General features: G+C 36.7%; 1 protein-coding gene across 2 annotated transcripts in view; it reads right to left on the bottom strand.

Moving 5' to 3' along the window:
• Positions 1 to 11,494, bottom strand: part of EDNRA (endothelin receptor type A) — a 36,204-nt gene extending 24,710 nt beyond the window's left edge. The window contains exons 1-2 of one of the 2 annotated variants that reach the window (XM_055726298.1): positions 11,267 to 11,494; positions 7,923 to 8,403 (exon numbers count right to left, since the gene is read on the bottom strand). In XM_055726298.1, coding sequence (XP_055582273.1) covers positions 7,923 to 8,324 — 402 coding nt within the window. In that variant the 5' untranslated portion in view covers positions 8,325 to 8,403; positions 11,267 to 11,494. The remainder of the gene's footprint in view (positions 1 to 7,922; positions 8,404 to 11,266) is intronic. The other variant, XM_055726306.1, reaches the window with a different exon arrangement.
• Positions 11,495 to 25,860: the final 14,366 nt, after the last annotated feature.

The following is a 25,860-nucleotide window of genomic DNA, read 5'->3' as shown; positions in this document are numbered from 1 at the left end:
TTATCTAATACTAGGCTGGTACTGTGTGTTTACAGGCAGATGATGAGCCCTCGAGCTCAGCCCAAAATAGATGGACTGGGTTAGGTGCTGGATATGAACTGCCTTTGAGCTGCTCTATAAAAACTGCTTCGGTTCAACAACTACGTGTCAGGAGGTCCTCTCTGCCACATGGCATTGAGGATGAAAGCAAAGGTTTCATACCTGCCCTTTCCTGCTCTAATCAAATCCTAGTGCTCTAGAGTCCTCCTCTTTCTATGTCCGCTTTGGACTGTTCTCTTCCTATGTCCGCTTGGGACTGTTGTTGCGCTGACACACGAGACTTGTTTCCCAGAAACTAAACTGTATTTCATCCAGACAGTGCTTGCCCCTCATGTCACCCCCATGCAGGATGCTCTCCTGAGTTTCATGGCATGTAAGTGTTCAGCAATACTGATGTCACAACTCTGGCAGTCAGGATTTCTGTTCTGTCTTCAGCAGGACAAATAGAAATACCTTCTTTATTCCATGACTTCTGTTACACTTGTGCAGTAATAGTGAAAGGGACCAAACCCACAGATTTATGTTTGTCTAGGTAATGTCTAGTTGTATAAGTGACCAGCTTCTCCTAATTGTGGAATAGGAGTTACAAAACCAATGTATTCTGGGCTAATTTCCTTTCCTTGCAGCATAGCTCAGAATGAAAGATCAGAGAAATTCCTCTCTTTCTGAAAGATCAGCACATTTGGGGATTTTTAATTGGTTTGTTTTAAGGCTAGTTTACTCTAGGAGACATTAGGCTGTCTTGGTAAAGCTCTGCCTTAAATTGTGTTCTACAGTTATGTATGACCTTCTCTGTTTCAAGACATGGATCAAATATGGTACCTGGTGTTTTGGTTGGAATCCAGGTGAAATCTGACTGAACACAGAAGTGTTCAAGGTCTATACTGCTGAACTGACTGCATTAAGTGGCAAAAAATGAAGGTTCTGTCTGAAGTGTTCCTCGTGTCTCTGAGCTGTATGTTTGGTTAGTTAGGAAGAAGGGTGGACTGAGTCTCCTGCTTGTGGTATTTTGATTCAGTGACTCAACCAGGACCCTTCTATCCCCATGAAAATTCATAGGACAAGAATTCACTGCACATTCTCAAGCCTTTCTCTTCTTCCTCCAAGAGAGAATTGCATTGCAGCACAATCCTCATCCATTTCTTGCTTAAGACCCACAGACTGTTGCTCGTTCCACGTATGTAAACTCAGCTGTGCTCTACCACTTCGCAGGAAAGAGGGAGAGCTGTAAGAGTGAAGGAGAGGGAACACAGCTTGTCTCTAGGTATTCCTTCCCTTCCCACTGCTGGAGTGAAAAGCCTCAGCTTTAGGAAGGACAGTGAGTAGAGGAAAAGTAGAGAAAAGCAAAGAACAAGACTAACATTTATAATACAGGGCACAAGACTAATATTGAGTATATCACAGTGACATGATAGTTAGGGCTTCTGGTAACTTTTGTATCACCTGGGTTTTTTCCTTGTACTTAGATTCACAATACTGCCATGGTGGAAAAGGCACATTGCATTTCTTCAACTGTTCTTTGCAGGAAGTATGTTCCTAATTTTACTGTAACTGAATACTGTCTTTTTTCCACTTTGGGTGGATAAAAGGCTGATTGTGTTTTTTTCTGGAAGGAAAAAAGGTTATGTGGGGATGTATGAGAACCATCAAAGAGGTTTTTTCCTCTGAATTGCCCTACCACAGCTTTTTGTGCTATTTTGCTCATCTTTGTCCAGCTGAGTCAAGGTAGAAATAGCAGAGGGTCTCATGCCATTTCATGAATGCCTACAGTCTTTTTCTCCTGCTTAGGCAGCTATGGAAAGTAATGTATAGTTTTTACACAAGAGAAAACAGATTATAGTTCAAGAGATCCTGAAAGGTAAGAAGACAAATGCCCTGTTTTTGAAGCAGAACATTCTGTCTCAATTAACTGGTAACAAGATAAATCCTAAGTTTTACGTTCTTTTATATATTTTATATATATGTTTTATAAATATTAAATGTTTCTATTTATTAAAAAAGTCTACTTCATGGTAAAGCATTCCTAACAACTCTAGACATATCCCCTGTGGTATTTTTGCTGTTTACAAAGTAGGATTATTTTTTTTGTTGTTGTTCTGTGGTGTTGGCTAACTTTCCATCCTTTTAGGTAGACTGTTTCTCAAGCTGTGCTGCTCTTCTTCAGGGAAATGAGCTGCAAGGTGTGCTTATGTGCATGGTGATTTTTGAAAGGAATTTTTTCAATCCCTGGGCAAAATATTGCTTTGTTATTCTTTTGTGTGTTGCTAAAGGAGTGACAGAATTGCAAAGAAATTACTGCAGAACTGGTAAACCCTGGACATACACAATTCCTTGTTACCTGTAGAGTTCATCTGACTGAAAAATAAAGAGAACATACTAAAATATTCTCTTAAACTTAGAGTCTCTAGGTACGGTACAGTATTACAAATACACAAAACAGCAAGGCAGGCATGAGATGTGAAATCGAAGATGAGGGAGGAGCTGCCTGTGCATTGAAGGGAACATATATCCCACCCCATCAAAGCGGAGCCATGCAGAGTGGATCTTGAACTAAGACCTAGATTATAAAATCTCTTCCTTAACTCCTACCTTGGTATGCACATTAAACACTTTCTGCCAGGAAGCTGTAGCCTGTAAATGGAGAGAACAGAGTCCTGAAGGACTTCCCTTCCCTGTTCCGTTTTGGGTAACTTCTGCCTGCAGGACTCAGTGATCAATTCCTGTGTTACCTTTAGATTTCTTTTAAGTGTGATCACTACATGGAGACATACACCCTGATAACAGGTCATGTTCTGAGCAAGTTATATGGATTGCTGCATCACACTGGGCTACCAATGTGTCACTTCTTGGAATCACTGGTAAGAATTCAGTAAAAGCCAGAATGTGCTTGTTAAGCTGGTGGCATCAATATTTCCTGCTGGTGTTGGTACTTCATTGAGAAATATAGGCTGCACATATGACAAATTCTGCTTCTAAAAGGGGGTTTCTTTTCTAAGTACACTTAACTTTATGTGTACTGTGGGCTTGGCCTTATACTCCTTTGGCACAAAACTATTAACTGCTGTGGATGTCAGTTGCTCTGTTAGCCTACAGGATCAGTCCCAATGTGTTTACTTATCATTCCTGTTTATGTATAATAATATTAGTACTGTTAGTAAAGGTAATCAGATATGCCAAATAATTTGTGATTGAGAAGGGATTGGTCTAAAATTTATGCATGTGCTCTGATGCTGAAAAACATCCATGACTAGAAATGCCTCAGCCAAGTCTCCTTTTACTGAAGACAAAATGGCTGAAGATGTTTGCTTACTGCCAGCTACCTTTGATGTTTAGACTCATAGTGTTCTAGGTAGACTACTCAGATTTAGGTGGTGTTACAACGAAGGTAAGCATGAATACCAATTTACAAACAACATAGCTTATTTTATTAAAGAAAACATCATCTTATTGAGAGGTTGAGCAGTTGGTACTCTTGCTTGTTTTCTGGGTAGATGTCTTTCACTTTATACCAGTAAAATAATTAGGAAAACGTTTGCTATTCACATTTAAAGAAACACGTTACAAGCTGGCTAATTTGCTTCATCAACTTCTTTACAAACTAATGGTTTAAAGAGTTAAGCATATGAAGATGTAAGGCAATATAATTTTTGTCAATCCTATGTAGGTCAGTTCTCAATTAATAGAACTCATTTAAATATTTTTCTCTAAATTGCATAAAAATGGAAGCGGAGACTGATTAGGACTTCCCAAGAACATAGTTAAAACTGAGTTTTGCCATTCCACAGATGAGAGCCTTGGCTTAGAGTGTTTCTAGCTCCATAACTCAGGAGAGAGCCATGGACAGCTTTTTCTGTGGGCAGTACCTGTTCTTGCTGGTGCTTAGCTGAATTTTAGCCAGTGACAGCAGCAGCAGCTGTAAGGGCTTTCTAAAGCTTTAGCGCAACCAAGGCAATAGTGGTACTGTGGATATTCTGTTGTTGCCTATGTATAGCCATAAAAAACTGCCTAGTTTCTTTATGCAAAGCAGTCCTCTAAAGAAGCTCTCTTGTATTGCATCCAAACTAAGCTGCTTATTTGCTACAAATACACGTGGCAGTGATGGGTAATGCAGGTGAGGCAGCAACTTTCAGCTATGTGCTACACCACCTGATACTAGAAAAGGAGGTATGAAACCTGTTTCTTCTTCAGTGCCTTAACCTTACCACTACAGCAGCATAGAACATAAAAGTTGCATTTCCAAGTTTTCTTTTCACTGCAAAGAAGTCATTCTTCCTGTTTTGGAGTCTTTAGGCTTTGACGTCTTGAATGTCTGAGATGGGTATGTTTTGGGTAGAGGAAACTATTTGGGCCCAGGTGCTAAAAAAGTGTGATTGAAAATGAAATTGTCTTGGTCCAGTCTGTTAAGGCTGGATTTATAACTGGCACCCTTCCTGTAACGCTCAATTTGTTACAATTTTTAATATTGATTTGATACTGGAAGTAGATATACCAGCAGTAATTAAGTGTAATGGGCTTTAATACATCCAGAATATCTTCAAAGGAGGCTAGTTAATATTACTCACATCTCAATCCATTTAACAAATTGCTAAGGGGAATCCACTATATAATTACAGTAATTGGAGAAAGTAAGGGGGGAATTTTTGAGCCTGCTGTACCATGAGGAAAAGATAAAAATGTCAAATGCCTGTGACCATATCTTTAGTTGACATAAATTACAGGATTTTTCAGCATTAGATCTTTGTTAATTGTGTAAAGGCATAACAGTATGATGGACTCAATTCTCCTAAGACCTTACATTTCCAATTACTATAATCTTGTGTCTGCTTCTTTCCAAGGATTTGTAAAATGGATTTGAATATAAGTAACATTATCTACTTCTCTTTCAGAAGTAGTTTTGAAATAGTTAAGGCTACTTGATGTTTCAGGAAAGTGATTATACCTATTTAGGATATTACATTATAGTTACATAGTAATACGCATTTTGTTCTACATGATGCGACCATCTTAAATACTGTACTATTGGTCATTTTAATAAGCAGATGAATGCTTGTTTAATTCTGATTTCAGAGCTCTTTTGTCCTCCTAAAAATAAAGATCTGACCTATAAGGTATTCAGAGTTTGACACCCTTTGTCTATATAGGATACTAATACATGGTTCAACATGAGGCTGATTCTGAAGCTAGAACAGAAGTTCAGAACTGTGTATAAAATACTTCAAAATTTAAACAGAATTCAAACCACTTTAATTTTTTTCCTTGAAAGACTGTCACTTCCACCATCGATCTGTGATATTTCCAGTGACCAACCTTCATACTGTCTCTCAACAAGAGGAGCTAAATGGTGCTACAGATTTTAGGATCCCTAGTGGTACAAACAGGCATTGTGAATGCATACTTTTTAAATAGCATTAATTTAAAAAAATCTTCAAACAACTTGTAATGTAAGCAGACATATTGCTGAATGGTTTATATGAAAAATGGACTATAAATAATAACAGAATTTCCTATCAGAAGTACTAGAGCTCCCTTATAAATGCTGTAAATGCTTCCCTGTATCAGAATACATGCAGCTAACCTTATACAACAAGATAGTTGTATATGGTAATTGTTAAGTAATTTATTTTGGAGCTTCAAGCACTCAAAAAAGTACTAAAACCTATAATTATGCTTGTAAATGCAGTTTTAATTCTGCCTTCTTACATATGGGAATTGACATACATTGATGTCAAGGGGCTGCGGTTTCATTCACAATTTATCAAATAGTTCTCTGCAGTACAGAACTCAATTTTCATATAGACTAAGGTAATTTCATTTGTACAGAGATATTCAGGACCACAGACTTATCATATAAGATATAGCAAGGCAAATGAAACTACAGAATGCCAAAGAAGTGTCAGAAAATTAATAGAAAAAATGTATTGCAAAGTAATAAAGGGAGTGGAAAAAATAATGTTTGTTACTTTTAACTAAACTTCTAAAGAATTTTCAGAAGACTGTCAAAAGGCAATTCTGAAAGGCAAAATTAATTCCAGATTTCCATTCCTCTGTGAAGAAGCAACAGGGCTCTTGAAAGGTTAGTAAAAATTGTATAATAAAAATAGCTGTTCTTTCCCAAACTGAGCTCTAAAAAAAACACATGCCATTTTTCCTTAAAATTTCTTATCAGAAATACCACCAGAAGTAAGAACAGTGCCTTAGCAATTATCCATAAAGACATCAGGATAAATTACCAGGGAGGAAACTGTAATGCATCATGGGAGATGCAGTCCAGGCTACGCGTCTAGTTTGCCAAGAATAATGAAAACACGTAAAGCCCAAATCCTACATTCCATTAGGCATCCACACAGCTATGGAAGGCCGATGAATCTCAAATCAGGCAGAGGCTAATATTTTTCATCAACTTGTTAATCCAAAATACTATACAGATACCTGCTATCGTATCAAAAAATTGATTAATTTTCCAGGTGGAATAATGAAAAGTGGAAACTAGGAATTTCCATTAAATCATGTGCATTATTATTAACAGTCTTTATCCTAGTTTCAAATTCATATTATATTAAACCCAGATAAAGTTAAAAGGCTTATCTGTAATTTAGACTACTGGAAGATCAGAACTAGACTGCATTTTACTGCAGATAATATGCCTCTGTACAAATGTATGCAAATATACATATTTTTAACCCATTAATGGAAAGAATTCAAATTTTTATGATCTTGTCTTATCAATACCTCCATTATAATGCAGGTCAATAGTTAGATAGATACAAAATGTGTCTTTTCAGTTCACTGTTTCTTTAATTTTAAAATCCAATTTGAAACCACAGGACACTAGTTACTACAAAGTTATGCATTAAAATGTTTTGTTTAAAACACATGTAAATAAAAGTTAAATCTCTAGAATTTTTAAGGGCCAAAATTGTGAGCAATGGGGATTTTTTCATTATATTACTTAGTGGTTCATTTACTAACAGAAACACCTGACATTTTTTCCTGAGAAAAGAAAGAAAAATTATGATATCCTGTCAGCTATATACCTTTATACAATCCACAAAGATACCAATAGAAGCTTAGAAAATTATCTGACAATTTTCTAAGATAAATTAATCTCAGTGAGTTATATTAAAAAAGGACTCAGTCTGTTCATTCAAGCCTATCCTGGAATCATGCAAGTTACATTAGTAAACATATATTGCTTCAGAGAAAGCACTGCTTTATGGCTTCGTTTAATTAAAATGGAAAATTGGAAAAAAATGGGACAGGGTAACTTTATATGAGATTAAAGAACTGCTGAGAATCCTTTTTATACTTTGACAAACCCAGATAAAATTTGGTATTTCAAGAAGTTCTGTAATATAATTGATTTTACTAACTGGAATGATTTTGAGAATCTGCTATTAATGAATAATTAATAAGAACCTTAACATTCAATTTAACTGACATAATCTTTCTCCACAAAGTCATAACACGAGGCTTGCACATCACAGAGAATATTTTCTGTAAAAATATAAAGAAACTATAGGATATTCCAAAAATAGCAACTAGTCCAATGCTGTATGTCTATCAAGAAGAAGAACAGTTTATAAAGTCTTCCCTCGTAAATTCTTTTGCTAGCAATAGCAGCTATAATAAATGAAGAGTTCCTGTGAAATGCCCAAGGCAACACTTTGGTTAAGAGCTAAGAGCTACTTCATCTGTAAAAGTAGATACACTTTTTCTTCATGGAGGTGAGACCTGACAGCAAGGTTTTTGTTGTAGAACAAAAAGGAGTTGTATTTTTTCTGAAGTGGACTATTGACAAAACAGCACTACTTAGACAAAGAAGTAACCTTAGAGAACAGACAGTGTAAGACTTTTAAGGAAACTGCAATTAGAATGTATCCTACCTTGTACACAATGATAGGAATATCAATGACAATATAGATAAGGTCTCCTAGTGCCAGACTGGCTATCAGTGCATTCGGGCCATTCCTCATACACTTGTTCTGGTAAATGATCCTCAGCAGAGTTGCATTCCCAACCATTCCAACGATGAAAATAGCGCAAGATACCACCGTGTTAATGTATTTAAAAGTTTCAGCAATCTTAGTCTGCTGGGAGCATTTGACAGTTTGGTTGGACACCAGGGGCTGTCTGGTGGTGAGGAGTATGCTGGATTCAATCCCTGAGAAAGTGGAAAGGTGGTTTCCCAAGTCACTCCGGTTGGCAGCATATCTGTCAGAGCTGTCACTGAGGACAAATCCTGGAACCAGCAGCAGCAAGGAAACTCTTAAACACAAGGCTTCCATCCTGAACTCCCAAAAGAGCAAATTTAGTGAGACAGGGGTTTTTTTCAGTGTTTCAGTGAGATACTTCTCACTTCTTCATCTGCAGAGAGACACAATATGCAAAAAAAAAAAAAAAAAGAAAGAAAGAAATGCAGAATCAATACAACAGGTAGACTAACACACTGTTTTTCACTTAGGAAGGGTATTTCAATGTACAGTCTCTACAGCACATATGTATAAACATCTGTTTATAATCACTGTACCACTCTGAAATCCAAGTTACCCACATAACGTGTCTGACAAAAGGCAAATACAAAAAATTCCCTAAGTAATTGATAGTTTACACAAATAAGATCCCACAAAACCCTGACAGTTTGAGACAAGAGTTTGTATATGAATGGAAAAAATATGGTGGATGAAGTTCTGTTTTAAAAGTCTTGCAAAGAGAAGTGTACCAGCAAAGAGAAGCCTTGGAGCCAAATTACATTTTAGCTAAAATAAAACTTTATTTTTTATTTGAAAAAGCAAGATAACAGCAATGCATTAATAATTAAAGGTAGTAAATTTGTTAATTTTCTGTCTATTTTTGATGTACTGCAACGATGAGTCTTTTCTCTGAGTTTATAATTACTTGGATTTCAAACGATGACTGAAAATACATTAATTTAAAATCCTATTTTGGACCAGATCCAAAGTCCCTAAATACTTAGGAGGAAGACTTTCATAGTCTCAGGGTGGACCTCTGGCCAGGTGAAGCCCTTCAGACTCTATGTGTCATTTGGTTCCTGAATGTCATTGCAACTCATACTCAGTACTTAGCCACAGCACAGCCAATTATACAAATTTAAGCTCTTTTAAAGATAAAGAATAGTAAGCAACAGCTCATGACATTTCCAGATAGGAAAGAAAGCACCACAGCATTCTGTCCCAGTAAGCATGACTGCCTATGTGTAACCACCAGAGCTGGCTCCCTGCCACTGGGCTATAAATGCTGCACCTCCAGTGGAACTAAGGAGGCCACTCGAGTCCGTTTCCTTGAAGCCTCAGTTTAATTTAAGATAAAGATTTTTTTTTTATGTGGCTCATAACTGCAAAACAAGACAAAGTACTGCAGTGTTTTCAAAAGAAGAGTAGAAAGTAAAGTATTTATAACTTTCTGATTTCTAGGGACTCACATGAAAGATTTAGGAGGCTTCTTTTAAGTAAACGAATCCTAATTTCATTCCCTATGGGGCTGTTAAGTCAGAGTTTATAGCAAGAAATTTACCAGAGAAAGAATGTGGGAGACAATTTACTGATAAGGCTTCTGGATGCAGCCACAGTATAAATATTTACTACTATTACCCTCTTCTGTTGTGTGTGGCCTGTAGAAGTGTGTGTGTGTACCTATATACAGCAGCAAATGCAACGTTAACTCGAGTATTCCTGCCTGGCATGTAGTGTGCTGTCCTTCACAGACCAGGGACCCACGTTTCCAGTCTTTTATATTGGTGTATTTGAGATGAGGATCTGACCAGCTGTGAGTTCCTATGCACTCGATTTTAAAGTTTAATATACTAAATAGTACATCCTTCTTTATTAAATCCCAGTTATGATGGTATCTCAGGGCAGTTAGCAACAGTTTGCATGATGTAAGTGCTTTCGCTTTAGGTTTCTACATCAATCAGAAACAACAGTTGTATCTGCCTGTAACTCTTTTCAGGCAAGGATTAATACTTTTATTATTTACTATGACTGTGGTTCCCCAATTTACAAATGGAAAAAACTGAATCACTAACAATTTAAATGACTTTCCCAAGTTTATACTTGCCCAAGCAAATGTGATAGTTATGAGCAGAACCCACAGCCCTATGCTTTAGTGGTTACATCAGTATCTTCCTTATTTAATGACTTTTCTTGTGAAAAATTTATATATATATATATATATATATCTCACGTGAACACAGTGGTGGCACAGCATGCAGCCAGTGTGCAAAGCTGGGAATAAAATTGCCAATTACCATCTCTTCCCTCTCCTGGAAGAAACTTTTCCGTAAGAAGCAAAAAATAGAAAAAGATCAGTGTAATGCTTTCTAAGGATATTTTCTTACAGATTCCTGGCAGTCCTTCAATTCCTCTGCGTATTTTCAAAGTATTCATATTGTTACAGAATATAGCACGCAAACCGCCTCATGTAAGTAACAGACTAGCATCCGTAATAACCCTTTGGAACAAATTACATTTGTAAAACAGTGTCATCTAGCATGGTCCTGCACATGCAATCTGAATACCTGGGGGTGTGAGGTGGGTTAATCTGGAGGCCAGCGGCATGTGCCGTGCCTGTGCTCCCACAGCACCTCAGAAGGAGCCGCAGATGCGGAGGACAAAACTCCAAACTTGCTTGGGGTACCAAGCCAGAAAATGCCTACGTCCACCAGAAGACACCACGCTACTGGAAACGAAACTGTTCAACAGATTAAAGACGAGCTACGACGTTACCAGTGATCAATCTGCCCGAAAGGCAGCGGAGATGTGAACAGGAGCCAGTCAAGTTCCCCGGGGCACGGAGGCGCGGCGGGACGCGGCGGCGGCTGCCCCCGGCCGGCCCCGGGAGCGGCGCCCTGCGCGGCGCGGCACGGCACAGCCCGCCGGGCCCCCACTCCTCTCGCACAAAAGAAAACATTCTCGCTTGTAACGCTACCGAAAGATCGAATCCAACACACGCTCGGCAAATCAGTACTACCTCCCCTGCAGCCTATATAGAGCATCTGACCAGGATCTCTATTTTGTGAGACTTCATTTAATAACAGTTCTCCCAAGGAGCCTTGTGCGCTGTCTCCTGTTCTCTCTCCCGCACCGGCACAAACGCACGCAGAGGTGCGCCGTCGGAACCTAATCAGCATCTGCAGCGTTATGGAGAAGTGAAAGCGCCCGGCTGGCCCCGGGAAGGGGCAGCGCTGCAGCCCGGCTCCCCCTGCACTCACCCCCGGCGAGCGTCCCCCGCCGGGCTCTCGCTCGGGCTCACCCTCATGCTGCGGCTGCTGCCGCTGCTGCTGCCGCGAATTTCCTCGGAGTGGCTTTTCCTGGGATAGTCTTCCTAGATCCTCCCGATTGCGTCTGACTGGGTGGGATTGAAAATCTCCACCTCCGCTAAATCAGTAAAAGAAAGAGAGAGACCGAAGAAGTCAGAGCGTCCCCTCTTTTCTGCCCCCTCCCCCAATTAAAACAAACCTCCAGCCCAAACCGAGCCCCTGCCAATGCTAAACACAAAGGCTGCCTCCCGGGCACAGGGGAACACCGAGCACTTTAACTGTTTCCTCGCTGAAATTGAGCTGAACTACTTTGCTGGACTCATCTAAGCCCCAGCCTTGTGAATCCAGTTACTCTAGCTGCCTGCTTATAGCGCACCGAGCTCTCGGAAGGGTTGTGTACCTGATCGAGCCAGCCCACATAGGAGCCATGAGCAGCGCCAGGGAAAAAAAAAAAAAACAACAAAAAAACCAAAACCAACAAAATAAATTCATGATAGGGCATACAGCTTTTGCTTTCCATTTCCCCCAGATTTGGCCAAGATTGTAGTATGTTTCCAAGACAGTAAAACTCAATGTGTAAGAGTTTGAGAAATGCTGCATCCATAAACAGTGACTGTTCCTGGTGAAAATGTCTGTGGTCCATCCAGGACACACCTTGCTAATACCTCTTAGTTTTCAAGACCAAAACTACATTTACAAAGAAAAGTGTAGCACTTTCTGGAATTCCTGTGGTTCTTAATACTGTTCTTCTATCAAGGTAATTGTACAAAAAAACACTGGGCAGAAAAAGTAAAAAGTTGTCTTATAGCTAATAATCTTTTCTGATGATGAAAAAATATCAGTGTATCAAAGGAAGCAGCTTGTAGCGGAAACAGTTTCAAAATCCCTTCATACTAGCAAGTTCAAGAAATTTTGAGTGCCTTCTTGAATCATTTCAGGATCCTCATTTCATGGCAAGTTTCCATCTGGCCATACCGCGGAAAATATTTTTCAAACATATATGGGCTTCTTTTGAATACAAACAGGCAGTCTTCCTAAATCCAATATAAAAACATCTGGTCCTAAAAGTATCAAAATGGGCTGAATAGAACAATTAAAACTGTAATGCTAGTGGCCTGCAAAATTGAAATAACTGGCACTAAATCATGAAAGAAATTGTTTTGAGCTTTATGAGTTTTGCATAATTAAAATAATGTTTCTGTAGACATTATTTTAAATTATCTGATAAATCTTGAACAGGAAAAAACAGCATTTGGATCAGCTAGAATAGCAATACTTTATTTCTTCTAGAAAAATCATCTCAGTTAAATGATGTCTCAAAACACAAGATCTTTGAAGGAACATTTAAGTGTTCAGGCTAAGAATCATAAGAAACCTATTGTTTGCAAAACAGGTGGAAAAGTTTAATTCAAAATCTGAAGTCACCCTGAATTTGAATAAATGCTGATAAGCCACTAAATTGTCCATATATTAGTAAAAGTTATTTTAAATTGTTTACTGTTTGGTCACAGTTGCATAGTATTAATTATTTGCTTTGTCAAGAATCATCTGTATGATAACGTGTTGGAAAAATGATTGAAGAGTTAGAAAGGATGTACTTAAAATCATGCACACTTTATGGAGTACTTTATTGAATGCAATTCTTAAATCCTTTTTTATGTTCTTTAAACATTCTTAACACTTTATTTCTTTCCTAGGATCATTTGACCTTTATGAAAAATGAAATTTATATTTCTGATCTCATTCAAACACAAATTTGTCCTTCCAATTCCTAACTCCATTAGCTTGGAAGGTTTACATCATACATTACAACACTGCCATGCATAACTAGATTTACTATTAAATTAAATAATCAAATTTACTAATGCTGTTACAGATCTATTTCACAATATGAAAAAAAGAGAGCTCTTTATTACCACTGTGAATGCTTCTATTATTGCCAAACCACATAAGTAGTATTAATTATTAGAAATTACTGAATGGTTCAGTTCTGTGTTCTTTGTTATTATTACTTTTACTTATTTACTAATTGGACCTGTGTTCTGTCTTCAATCTTTTAGGTGTCTAAAACCGAGTTTAATTCCTGTCTTAAACTAAGTTAAATTCAAAAGTTATATTTAATGGTTACTGCTAGATTGTTCTTGTTCAGGAAAGTAACATGGAAATAAGAAGTTATCACATATGAATTTTCCAAAAAGTGCCGCTACTAAGAAAAGCGATAAAATACAGTTCTTTACACCAAGATATTTTCAGACACTTAGAGACACTCACCATCATTGTAGCACTGCTATCTTGTGCATGCATTGTCTTAGGGAAGAGTTCTAGGCTGAGGACTCTCTTCCAGGTTCAGTGCAGTGAAAGTGTTTCCTCTGAAGACTTCGATTTCATGCGTTCAACAAACTACCTAGCTTGTCTTGCATAACTTCAAAGAGTCAGAGTAAGGGTAACATGTTAGTCCCATTACAAAATAACCTATTATACTTCAGTTTTAAGGATACCTGTCTTTACACCTGGAGTCATGCTTCAAGAAGACTCTCAACATTCTGTAAAGCTATTAATTTTCCTGAAGACTTCAGGTATTAAAAAGGAATACTTTATTGCAAGTGTTACTAGCCTAATGAAACTAAAGCTTCAGTGCCTTTTATACAACTACCCCAAAGGCAATAAAAAAGGATCTTTGGCTATGTTTGTAGGAGTTAATTTTATTTGATTGAAATTAATGTTTTGCAAATGTATTACCTGTTAAGCCATTTATCTCCTTAGATTTGGTATGAAATAGGAACATATGTTCATCAGCTCATGGAGTCCTGAATTGCATTCCTGAGATTCAAAAGACCAAAATCAAAAACAGATTTCATCTATAACTGGCATTTTCATAAGCAGCCAGTTGGTGTGTTTATTGTCTGTAGCATTTTCAGAACATCAGAAGAGTTGTTCATGGCAAAGTACATGAATATCTAGTTATTTTGCTTTCTTTGACTTGATTTCTGATGTATATTTTTCCCCCTTAAAGAAACAATACAAAATATTGTGTTAGGAGCCAGTTGGATAATTTAGAAAAATTAACCTAGATACTTTGGTTAAAATGCTGTATAACTGTTCCACTTTGAATTCAATATGAATATCTAGTAAATAGTTTTCCTTTGTATTTTTGAAATAAAAAGGAACTCAGCAAATTCGAAAATTTTCATAGAAATGTGATAGTTTGAAAAATATTTGGTGGGCAGATTTCTCAACTTCTACTAACTCTGGTTCAGTTAGAAGTTGTACCTCATTTAAAATAAAAAATAATAAAAAAAAGAAGTATCCAAACCATAGACAGTATTTCTATCTTGTGTAGGTTATCTGTTCTTTGACAAGAGATGCACTTATTCAGTGGCTTTAGAATAATTCAGTTAAACAGAGTACCTACCAGAAAATGTAAATTCATTGAAACTCAGGGTGCATTTAACTATATATTTACTTCTATTAAACAACATTTCTGTATCCCAGTAGCTGCTTTATTTAGGTTGCATCTCTAGCAGTGGCATATCTATAACTCAATGTGCTTAGCACAAATAAATCCTCTTTCTGGCAAGTTTCTTGCTCCTCCCTCCCTCGTCTCTCCTTTCCTCCCTCCACCTCTCTTTCCCCCCTTCTCTGTCTCTCTCTTTTGTTTCCTTGATGTTGCTAGACATTGTTGGCAATTTACAATATATGAATTTATAATTCAAAGAGAATTACAGGGAGAATACTTTTATATTAGTTTGTTCTAATAATTGGAAAGGTGTTTGTATTAGAACCACTGAAATATTTCTGCACTTGGACTATGGGAAGTTGAAACCTGAAGCTGTGATGGATTCAAAAGGGAAAACAAATTCAAGTTTAAAGGACAAAATAGACCACCATGCCAAACAATTAATATAGGAACAACCGCAGGACCTATTGCACCCTAAATGGGAATATTAGTCAGGAATCATGGAATGGGTGTATATAAATTTTACAGAATCATGATAGAGAAGTTTTACTAAGAAGTGAGGTTGCTAGACCTTTAGTATGCAGACTGGAGTAGTAGTAACATGTATTGTTAATTCCCTTCAATTATGGAGAATTTTAGCTGCTTCTGGGGAGCACTTTTCTGCTATGTTATATGCAACAGACTAAGAATTTTTCAGGGAAGATTTACTGGGAGAGGTAAAGTTGTTTGTCTCCATTTTCATAAGTGGAAACCCTAATTTTCAAGCTCTTGTTCCATAGAACCTCATGGGAATGCACCCGTGAATGCTGAGGGAGTTGGCCAATGTCATTGAGAGGCTACTCATAAAAAGGCTACTCATGGAAAGGAGTTGGCAGAGAAGGACCTGGATTTCCTGGTAGGTGACAAGCTACCCATGAGTCAGCAACGTGCCCTTGCAGCAAAGGATGCCAATGTGGTCTGCAGCTGCATTAAACAGAGTATTGCCAGCAGGTCAAGGGAGGTGAAATTACGCCGCTACTCAGCACTGATGAGATGCATCTGGAGTGCTGCATCAAGATGGACTTGGACCTACTGGAGTGAGTCGAGCAAGGGGCCACAAAGATGATTAAGGGACTTAAGCATCTGTCAAATGAGGAAAGGCTGAGAGAGCTGGGACTGTTCAGCCTTGAGAAGGTGCAGGCAGGACCTCAATGTGTATAAATACCTGATGGAAGGCAGTAAAGAAGACAGAACCAGACTCTTCTCAGTAGTGCTCAGTGACAGAACAGGAGGCAATGGGCACAAACTGAAATACAAGAAATTAAATTTAAACATAGGAAGAAACATTTTTGCTATAAGGATGATCAAACAGTGGAACAAGTTGCCCAGAGAGGTTGGAGAGCTTCCATCCTTGGAGATACTCAAAACACAGGTAGGCATAGTCCTGAGCAACCTGCTTTAGGTGACCCTGCTCTGAACAGAGCAAGTGGACGAGACGATTTCCAAAGGTCCCTTCCAATTTCAGCAGCTCAGCAGTTCTGGGATTCTGTGATTCAGATCAAACTTCCATTATGCCAGGAGTATTTTCACTTGAGCTTTAGAATTATAGTGTTAAAAATATATTGAATTATACTATTTCTATTGGAAACTTATGTGGTATTGAATTGTGCATGCATGAGACTGCGAAGAATACTTCTAAATTAATATTCTGTGGCAAGTTTGATATTGTCCAGAAGAAGAATGTGTGTTGTTTGTTGAAATATTTAGCAAAGAGTGTATTTTTTAAATATTAGCTCTATAAAGAATTATTTTTTTCCTTCTATTCTGAGGCCAAGACAGCAAAACGATTGACTGTAGATAGCATTTGGGGATCTTCAGCTGTTCGCATTCTTTATTTCAGGCAACTCTGAAACTAGCTATGAACTGAGGGAGTTCAAGGAACCTGCTCCAAAAAGACCAGTCTCTAATGGTAATAGATAAAACGTTTTTACATAAAACCCTTAATATACAGTACAAATATATACATAGAGAACAACGAAAGAGAGATATGTCACAGAAGATGCATTATATAATCATGCAATATTGAGTGGTTATGTGCATACTAAAGAAAAAATGGAAGAAGGAAGAACAGATATAAAGACAATTTAAAATTTGATTTAAAGAACACTGAGAGGAAGAGAATATATTTGATTGGAAAAACTTTCATAACTTAACATTAGTTCACAAAAGTAAGTTTCAATCTGCGTGTGCAGATGGGAGCCTGTGCAGAACACACATTCTGTGGTAGAGGAATGCTGTTCTGCTGCCAGATGCTTCTTTTATTATCTTAAGCGCTAATAAAATTATCTAGATAAGATAGTGAGATACTAGAATGCCATTTTGTCTTAATCTAAATAAGGTTAAAATTGTTGCTATTGGCTACTCTGCAGTGAAGCTGTTTTTCATGGAAACCCCTGACTCATCTCACTTATTTCTAATGTTATATATTATAAGTTATATAATTTTTTGTTAGCCTAACTAAAGCTAAGTTGAAGTAAGCAGCTTGTACATCTACTTCGATGCACCAAGTTCCTGTTCTTATATTATTCAATGTCTAAAGATCAGCATATACTATTCCACATATTATCTTATTGTAAGTGATACATGTAGGCCTATTTATAGACATCATTAAGTGATAGATCTACAAACTTCTGCATGTTTTTATAGATGTAAGGAATTCTCTGCAACTCAATTTTAGAATAAAGACTTTTCAAACTATCAAAGTTTCTGGAAAAGGTTGCCCCATTCCTTTCTGCTATCTAGAAAAACATTCGTTATGGAAACCAAAGCACACATTTAGGTACCTAGGGTAGCATTAAGACAGTGTAAACAGAAAAATTTAGGTTTGTAATACTTGAGAAAGTAGGAGCAGACAGCTCTTTAGATTTTGGTGACAAAACTCTTCCAACCACCGAAGAATTATCTTTCTATTTTTATGTTTGTGCATGTGGAGTATTCTGTTTGTTTGTTTTAACAGTACAGTTGGCTCTATCCCATGTTTAGAAGGGATGGGTTAAGATATGATTGGATTCATGGGTGTAGGATTGGTATGATGTGTTGTCATGACTTTTGTATGAGGCAAATGAGCACCTAAATTGTGGTACTTACAACTGATTAAAGGAGATAGTGATAGGTTTTGGTAAGTTACCTCTATTACCTTGCTGTGACATGGACTTCCACTGCAACAAATTTCACTCTTTTTTATGTAGATGAAAAAACCCAAGCATGAATGTTGTTACCTCAAGAGACAAATTAAAGTCCTTATGCTAAGGTTCAAGTTAGTTCCTTGCAGTTGATACCTAAATGCATGTTCTGTGGGTGGTTTATAATGTCATACTAAACTTTTTTATTAGACCAAATCCCGCATTTTCAGCATGACTGATACAAAATTACCATAATCCAGGAACTTCTTAACAGTCATATATAGATTCACAATGGATAGTAACATATTGATGTTAAAAACCTATTTTGACATCCTGCGTTTTGATCAGAGACATAATTCAGAATTATATTTTGGGTGTTTTCCATAAAAATACCATAGATTAATTGAACATAATCCAATCTCGCAAAAATCTCTTACAATGGAAGTGCTATGGGACCCATTTCATCACTGGGAATTATTCTGTGTTTCTTGAAGTTAGACACTGTGTGGAAGAAGTGCTTTTACTGGTACTTCGCTGTATTAATACAGTTCAGTGATACTACATTTCAGAACTGTCAAGAAATCTGAACCTTTCTTGAGAATCCAGAGGGCTGGGAGCCAGCGAACTGTGGCTCCTTTCATTCCTCTTCCATCCCAGCTTGTTCACAGAGAGCCTTATCTCTTTTGCTGTATTCTTTCTGATGAGAACTACTCATATCTTCTGTGTATGCCTGGTAGGCATTGAATGCTGACAACAGTGTTCATCATCTGCTGATCCTTGTCCTACCCACTGTTGATGATCTACTGTAGTTTCTCACACAATTGGTAGTATGCCTGTTTCTTCATACACTAAACAATGAATGAATGAATTTTGCTAGTTTACCTTTAATCCCAGTCACAGTGCTGGGGTTCGGTGTGGTGAGGACAGACTGGCAACCAAACTGGAAGAATGTCAAGCCTCCGGCTGGCAAGGCCCCTGCCTTCCTGCCTATGGTACCCCCCTTGGCTGCTGGCTCCCCAGCTCTGAGGGAGCGGCTCGCCCTTGCTGCTCCCTGACAGAGGGAGGGCCTGCTGGAAAGAAAACAGGCAGTGATTTTGTGTCTTAGTCCAAGTATCCTAGACAAAAGATCCAACTCAGTTCAGCTGTCTTTGGACAGAGATATTTCTTTCTCTAGTGATAAAAATCTTACTTTGCCTTATAAAATAGCTCGAAACTGAACTGATTTCTATGTGTCAGGCCACTGTGAATAACCTATGTCCTCTCAAATAAAGGGAAATTGTGGAAAGATAAACTAAGAATGCTGTTAAAACATACAGGCAAATTAAAACTATATGTGTATTATTTCATTTTATTTTTATTCCTGTCATCGTTAGTACTTTCAGCTTTTTCAGAATGTGAAATGAAAATGAAAAAAGATATTTTTGCCAGTCTTCCTTTCCTGTCTGATATTCCACCACAGTTATAAGGACTTTCATTTTATAATATTGGATTTTTGTCATGTTAAAACCCAGTGTAATAAGAACATAAATACTATACAGAAGAAAGTCCTACAACAGGTCCTTTGTATCAAACTGTAACACAAGACTTTCTGTTTGTATAGAAAAAAATTTAAAAATTTGAAACCTATGCAATTCCTGGGCACAGTAGGGTAAATAATGACATTAACTTTCTCTGATAATTGTTATGAATATATACAAAAGCAAACTATTGTTAATAATTATATAAAATCATGTATTTTAGGCAACAGGAACCAGTATAGGTCAGTTTTTAAATTTTTAACTACTAGTTATCCAAGTCACAAACTTTCATCAACTTTTAATTGATTTAATGTACTATTCAAGTTAACTATCCAGGAAGTAGGTTAAAAAATACAACCAATAAATGCACACAAACATAAGGTTATGTAGTTTTTGAACTAGTGAGTTTATAATTTTCATCATACTTTCCTAGGGAAGAACATCTGGAAAAACACTGTCTGCTTCCTTATGGATGTAAAATTAATTAATTTTCTAACCATAAATAAATGGTGTAATGCTAAATCTTAACTAAGTCAGATTTAAGACGGTGGGAATGTGATATCCTCTTTTGCACGATGAAGGCTCTGTGTATTAGAATAGTGTATTATGAATATACTAAAAACTAGATGCTGAAAACATACGTATCAGTATTGTTATTTACTTTAGACTTGCTGAAATCAAAGATACATTGTGGGGACTCTTACAACACTGTTGAATTGATTCTCAGCTGGCATAAATGAGTGTAAATCTCTTGATAGTAATGGAAATACATTTATTTGTATTGTCAGGGAGTAATCAGAAATGGTGTCATTCTTTCTGACTCATATTAATATACTTCATAGGGAACCATACCATCATGTACATGTATCTCAAAATGTATCTGAAACTGGACAGTTGCTGCAATTTTCTGCAAGGGCTGTTTCTTCTAGTTAAAATTTTTGATTAATTTTCATATATTTTTTTTTTTAGCACTTCCTGACCATTTTGTTCATTAAGTCACTAGTAGCTATAATAATTTAGATTAGTAAATTTTCAAGGAGTACTGAAAAATAGCTAAAAATCAAATTTTGATTCTGAAATAATCTGTAATCAGAAACATTCTTACTGAAAATGAGGCTCCTAGGGGTGAAAATTTTTAAAGAACTCTGCATCCAAACAAGCTTTAAACTAAAATAAAAACCCTATGTATTTCTGTGAATGGGCCTTACTCAAAACTTGAGTGGGGCTAAATTTTTTTAATAGTTACAAATAATGTATATGTATGAAATTATACTGTTCACATGAAATTTATAATCAAAGCTAATGTTATTATAAAAATGCAAACAAATTATTTGTACAGCCATATGAAGATCAAACAACTGGGCAAAGCTGGATTCTTGTAAATTAAATAGTTTAGCTGTTTGGCATATACCCATAGCAAAATATCTGGATCAAAACATCAGCAAGTGCCTGTGATTGATTTATAATATACAAGTAGCTATCTCTTATTTTTTTCTAGTTGGTGCTATTTAAATCTCATCTGTACTATTACTTGTGAAATTATGGCCAAGAACAATAGAAGCTTTACAAGAATTTTGAACAATATGGGAGAGAAATGCCTTTTGGATTTAGATTTAGCATACTGCAACAGTCTAAGGAAATCCAAGATGGACTAAACTGCTTCCAGCTTAGTTTAGAAACTGTGCTTTATACCTTTGACTGAGTTTTAATTGGGTCAGGATCTGTGTGCTGACTTTTTCCCCTCAATATATGTTAAAAAGTGGAAAAATGGGGAATGCCATACCAAACCCCCCAATATTATTTTCTGAAATTTTGTAATGCTTTGTTGGAATTTTGCAATATCCTGAAATACTTGAGGGAGTTGTGCAAAACTCCCGCTGAGATATTCTGGTCTTTGCAACCTTTTTTAGCTCAAATGAAAAGAAAAAAATCTATTAAAACTCTCCTACCTCTGAGGAATGTTTGTTAGCTCCACTAACTGTACCTTTATTCCTAGATAAATGTCCTCAGATTAAAGAAATTTACCCACCTTTGCAGCTCTTTGAATACACATGCCTGTACATATCTATCAGATAGAGAACACTAGAAGATCTTGTTTATTGCAAAATTCATATATGCAAAAAAGTCTTTCAAGTTATGCAGAAGTAGGAAAAAGTCTGTATGATTTTCGCTGCTAGCATTTGGCGAGACTAAAGGGAAATGAAACAAACAGATGTCCTATAAGCTGTCAAGACCTAATAAGTCTGGTATTAATAGACATGTCTGGGCCAAGTACTCTAGAGATAGTAACACAAATTGCTGCCTCCAGATAGTCACATGCCTAGTCTCTGCAATTTTCTAAAGGATTCAAATTCTCAATTGTTGTGTTTTTGAAAATTTTTAATTAATCATTACTTATTATAATGCTGTCTGTAGATTTAAGTACCCACCCCTAATGAGGTGTCTCAACATGAAAGAAAGTTCAAGGTTTTTTTTAGTGGTGAATAGGAACTGATAGTTTAATTCCTTCTGCCCTCAAGGGCTGGTATGACTTGGTATATTAAGAAATGCTAGTTTGAACAGATGTGTTTGGCAACTTAAATAAAAATGGTAAGACTCATTCAGGCTATTCCTTTGTATAAGGTTGTTCTCTTCTAGTACACATTGCCCTCCATTGTCACCTGGTGGTTCTGTCAACTAACACTGTACTTGACTGAGCATCTCAAGTGCTCAGGAAGGTGGATCAATAATACTTTCAGAGACAGCCTCCTTTTCACTTAGGACTCTGAATATGAAATGCTATTAACTAATCAGTTTTTTATTTCTTCTGGTAGAGCACAGTGATTTTTGGTTTCTTATTTAACCGCTGTCAAACCATTTATGTGAAAACTGATGGGCCTAGTGGGGGACTTAAGTTTCTTACCGAAATCCCAAGACTCCTTTAAGGAAAGCATGCTTGGAACAGTTGTAAACACAGTAAATAGAGGAAGTGACATAGAGCATTACTGTGTTCTAACATTTATGCTAGCTGATGTTAACACCATTTGCCTTGCAAAACAAGTTATCACTATCAGTCAGTCACCATCTTAGGAAGGATGTTCTTCAAAGCAAGCAACTCCTTCTTGTGCTTTCTTATTCTCTAATTTGCATGTGCATATTTATGTTTATAATATTTTCCTTACTTAATTTGGTTATATACCCTGTCATGACCTACAACATTCTACAGGCTAGACACCATCTGTATTTTAAAATTTGTACTGAAGTATGTATCACTTTAACCCTGTTTGCTGAGGTATTGCCACAGAAGGTACCATCGTCATCTGTTATTCTTTGCTTTGATTAAGCCTTCTTAGAGGTCATGCACTTGTGAAAACAATGTTATGTTACTGTATTCATTACAGACAGTCCTTGTGACTTATTTACAGTATCTTTTTGAGGTCACCTATTTCTAGAGCGCTACACTTAATTGCTAAGTTTTTAAGCTTCGTTGCTCCTGCTGGAGTTTCAGAAAACTAGGTTCTTAAGATTAACCTTGAATAATGAAGAGCTGAGATAGATTCAAAATTCTAATGAAAGCCACTGTTCTGTTTGGAAGATAACACATATCATGATATGCATGTGTTTATCTGACGGGTTGGGAGTCCTTTGCCATTTTCTTTATTTATGCATACATGATAAACCACATTCAGAAATACTCATGGGCTGTGTTTATCCTGGAAAGCATCCCAAAGACTGAATTGTCAGTTTTACCAGATCGTCCATTAAACATTTACAATTTCAGATATGTCTGATATCTATTTGTCTCCTCTGTGTACTCACAAACATCCAGAGGAATTAAAACTAACAATATTTAAAAAAGAATACACTCTTTGTATGTAACACCACTCTAGATGCATATGAAATTCTCAGTGGCGGTGAGGTTTTAGGATTTTTTGCTTTTAAAATGGTTGAGTCAAATATTTTCAACCACTTAATAAAAACAAGCTGGTACTAAGCTTTTAAAATAAGACTCAAAATAGCTGGCACTAGAAAAAATATCTTTGCACAGAAACTGGAACATTTCTGCAAGTTTGTGGTATTCTTTTGGGTTTTCAGTAGGAGGAATCAGCATACAGAATCTGCTCTCTGATTGCTTTGAAGTAAAATAGCTCTTCTTTCCTCGTTCAAAATAAGCCTCAAACAGTTATCACCTGGATTTAGTTGTCCAATTTTAAGGCGGTGCTACCCATCTATGGTTTGTCATTGTCAGAAGGTGGACATATCCCTCCCCTAAAGCTCTGTTAGGAGAGGTTAGTTGCCTAAGTTTAAGATGGTGCTACCCATCCATTGTTTGTCACCAATCACAAGGTGAATATATCCCTCCCCTAAAGCTCTGTTAGGAAAGGAGATATTAAATGTATTTCTAACTTACCTCATGCCAATCCCACCTGATAATATTACCCACTTGCACTTACTCATTAAACTAGGGCAGCTGAGGTGGTCTGAGATGAAGGCATCCTTGGGTAGGCCTCTGTTGCAGAAAAAAGCTAGCAATGACAAACAGGTATGGGTAAAGTAGTTCTCGACACAATTCTTTACAAAATAGATATCAGTTGATAGCTATGACTCTAAGAGTGTCTCTCTGTATAAAACTCCTAAGTGTTTATAATTATTTTAATCTCAAAATTACAGAGTACCTCTGATTTATTAAGCAGCTGAACTATTAACAAGTGCGTGCTGGCAGTTGCTATAGCTTAAGTCTTACAGAAAGGAGAAAAACTGAAACAAACTGATGTTTTAGTTAAATGTTTTCAGCTTCCTGTTTTGCACACTTTGACTTTTCCTTATACTTTCCTTTCTTATTCACTTGTTTGAGTATTGTTCTGATTAGCCAGAATTCCAAACAGTCTGTGCTTTGCTGGAAGGGCATGAAATGTGCTGACAGTTCTCAGCTTGGCCATCTACATTGTAATCAATTGATTGCAAAAGTTCTTCAAATGTGAAAGACTATCTACAAAACAGAGGGAAAAGGTTTAACTTTTCCTTGTGCTAATTTTTATTTCTTGTTATTTATATTTCCTATTATGTTGCACTATTATGTTTTTTTATGCTTTTCTTATTTTTTCTTAATTCCTTCATTATGCTTTCTGAATAGACACTGAAGTAGAATCACTGATTCATGCTTAATCAACATGCAAAGTACCACATTTATTTTATTTATGACTGTGGAGTATGTGACTGGTGAAAGGCAAGTTTCGTTCAAAGTGTATTTCTTGAAAGGAACACGCTATTTGCTCAGCCAAAATCCGTTAGTAGAAAGCTATTCAACAAACATGAAAAAAATTACCCCAACCCCAAAACACACAGATAGTTTATAAAAACAACTTCAGAAATTACAGGTTTAAAGTCTGCCTAGACTAAAATGCCTAAATTGTTTGAATAACTACTAGGGAAAAAGAGATAATCTTTCACTCTTTGCATGTATGTTTTACAAAGTAAAACCTATTTTGATTCAGATTGGAAAGATTTTTCTCTTTCCACCAATCTGTGCCAGAATCCAATTATAGAACACATCCCAGTAATGGCAATAAATAATAGTTATAAGAGGAGAGTGAGGAATGGGAAGGCATGCTACAATTTGTTGTTGCCAAATAAGACCCTTTAATAAGAAGCCTGCTTATTCTCTTTAAAGTGACATTTCAAAGTTTTTCTTCCCTGTTTACAACTTAAGAATTGGAATACTTCCAGTGCCTTGGTGCATTTGAAAATTAACTAAATTAAGCCTATTTTTTAATCTTCAACAGCTTATTCCTCCTCTGAATAAAATAGCTGAAGCATATAAGGAATTAAATCCTGACCACTTTGAAGTCACTTGGAAAATTCTTTTTGTCTCTCAGTGAAGCTAGAAATTCACCCCAAGTGACTCAAATCTTACACTATTCTAAGTTACATTTCAGAGACCCGTCTTTTTGTGGAGGAAGTTGGATTGCCACTTTACATCGTTATCCTGTTTTAAACTTTAAAATAAATTGTAACTGGCATTTTGCTTGAACTCATTAAAGAACAGATTATTCTCTTCAGCTTCTCTACCTAGTCACAGAGGCCTGAGAGCCAATACGGAGATTCAAAATTTTCACACTGAAAAGCAGAATACTGTGTAAGGGTCCATTCTCCTGTGTCTGTACAGTAAAGACTATATACAGAAGGACTTCTTCCTGTGGAGAATTAAGAATGCTGGCATCATCAACAGAAAAACAGCAAGTCCAACAGTCATGATTTCTAGAGAGTCATAGTGGCTATTTCACTGATGTTACATTAGCAGTATTGGGATTTCTCACTGCTCACTTACAACCCTACTGCAGAATAGGGATGGAGCACATTAAAACTATTTCTTTGCGTATTTCCAGTGCCAATTAATTTCCCTCCATTTATTTGCTACCAATTAATTTTCAG

This window comes from Falco cherrug, chromosome 1, assembly GCF_023634085.1.
Source record: "Falco cherrug isolate bFalChe1 chromosome 1, bFalChe1.pri, whole genome shotgun sequence".
NCBI classification, from domain to species: Eukaryota; Metazoa; Chordata; class Aves; order Falconiformes; family Falconidae; genus Falco; species Falco cherrug.
The sequence above is the reverse complement of the archived record's forward strand: the minus strand, read 5'-3'. Positions and strand labels throughout refer to the sequence as shown.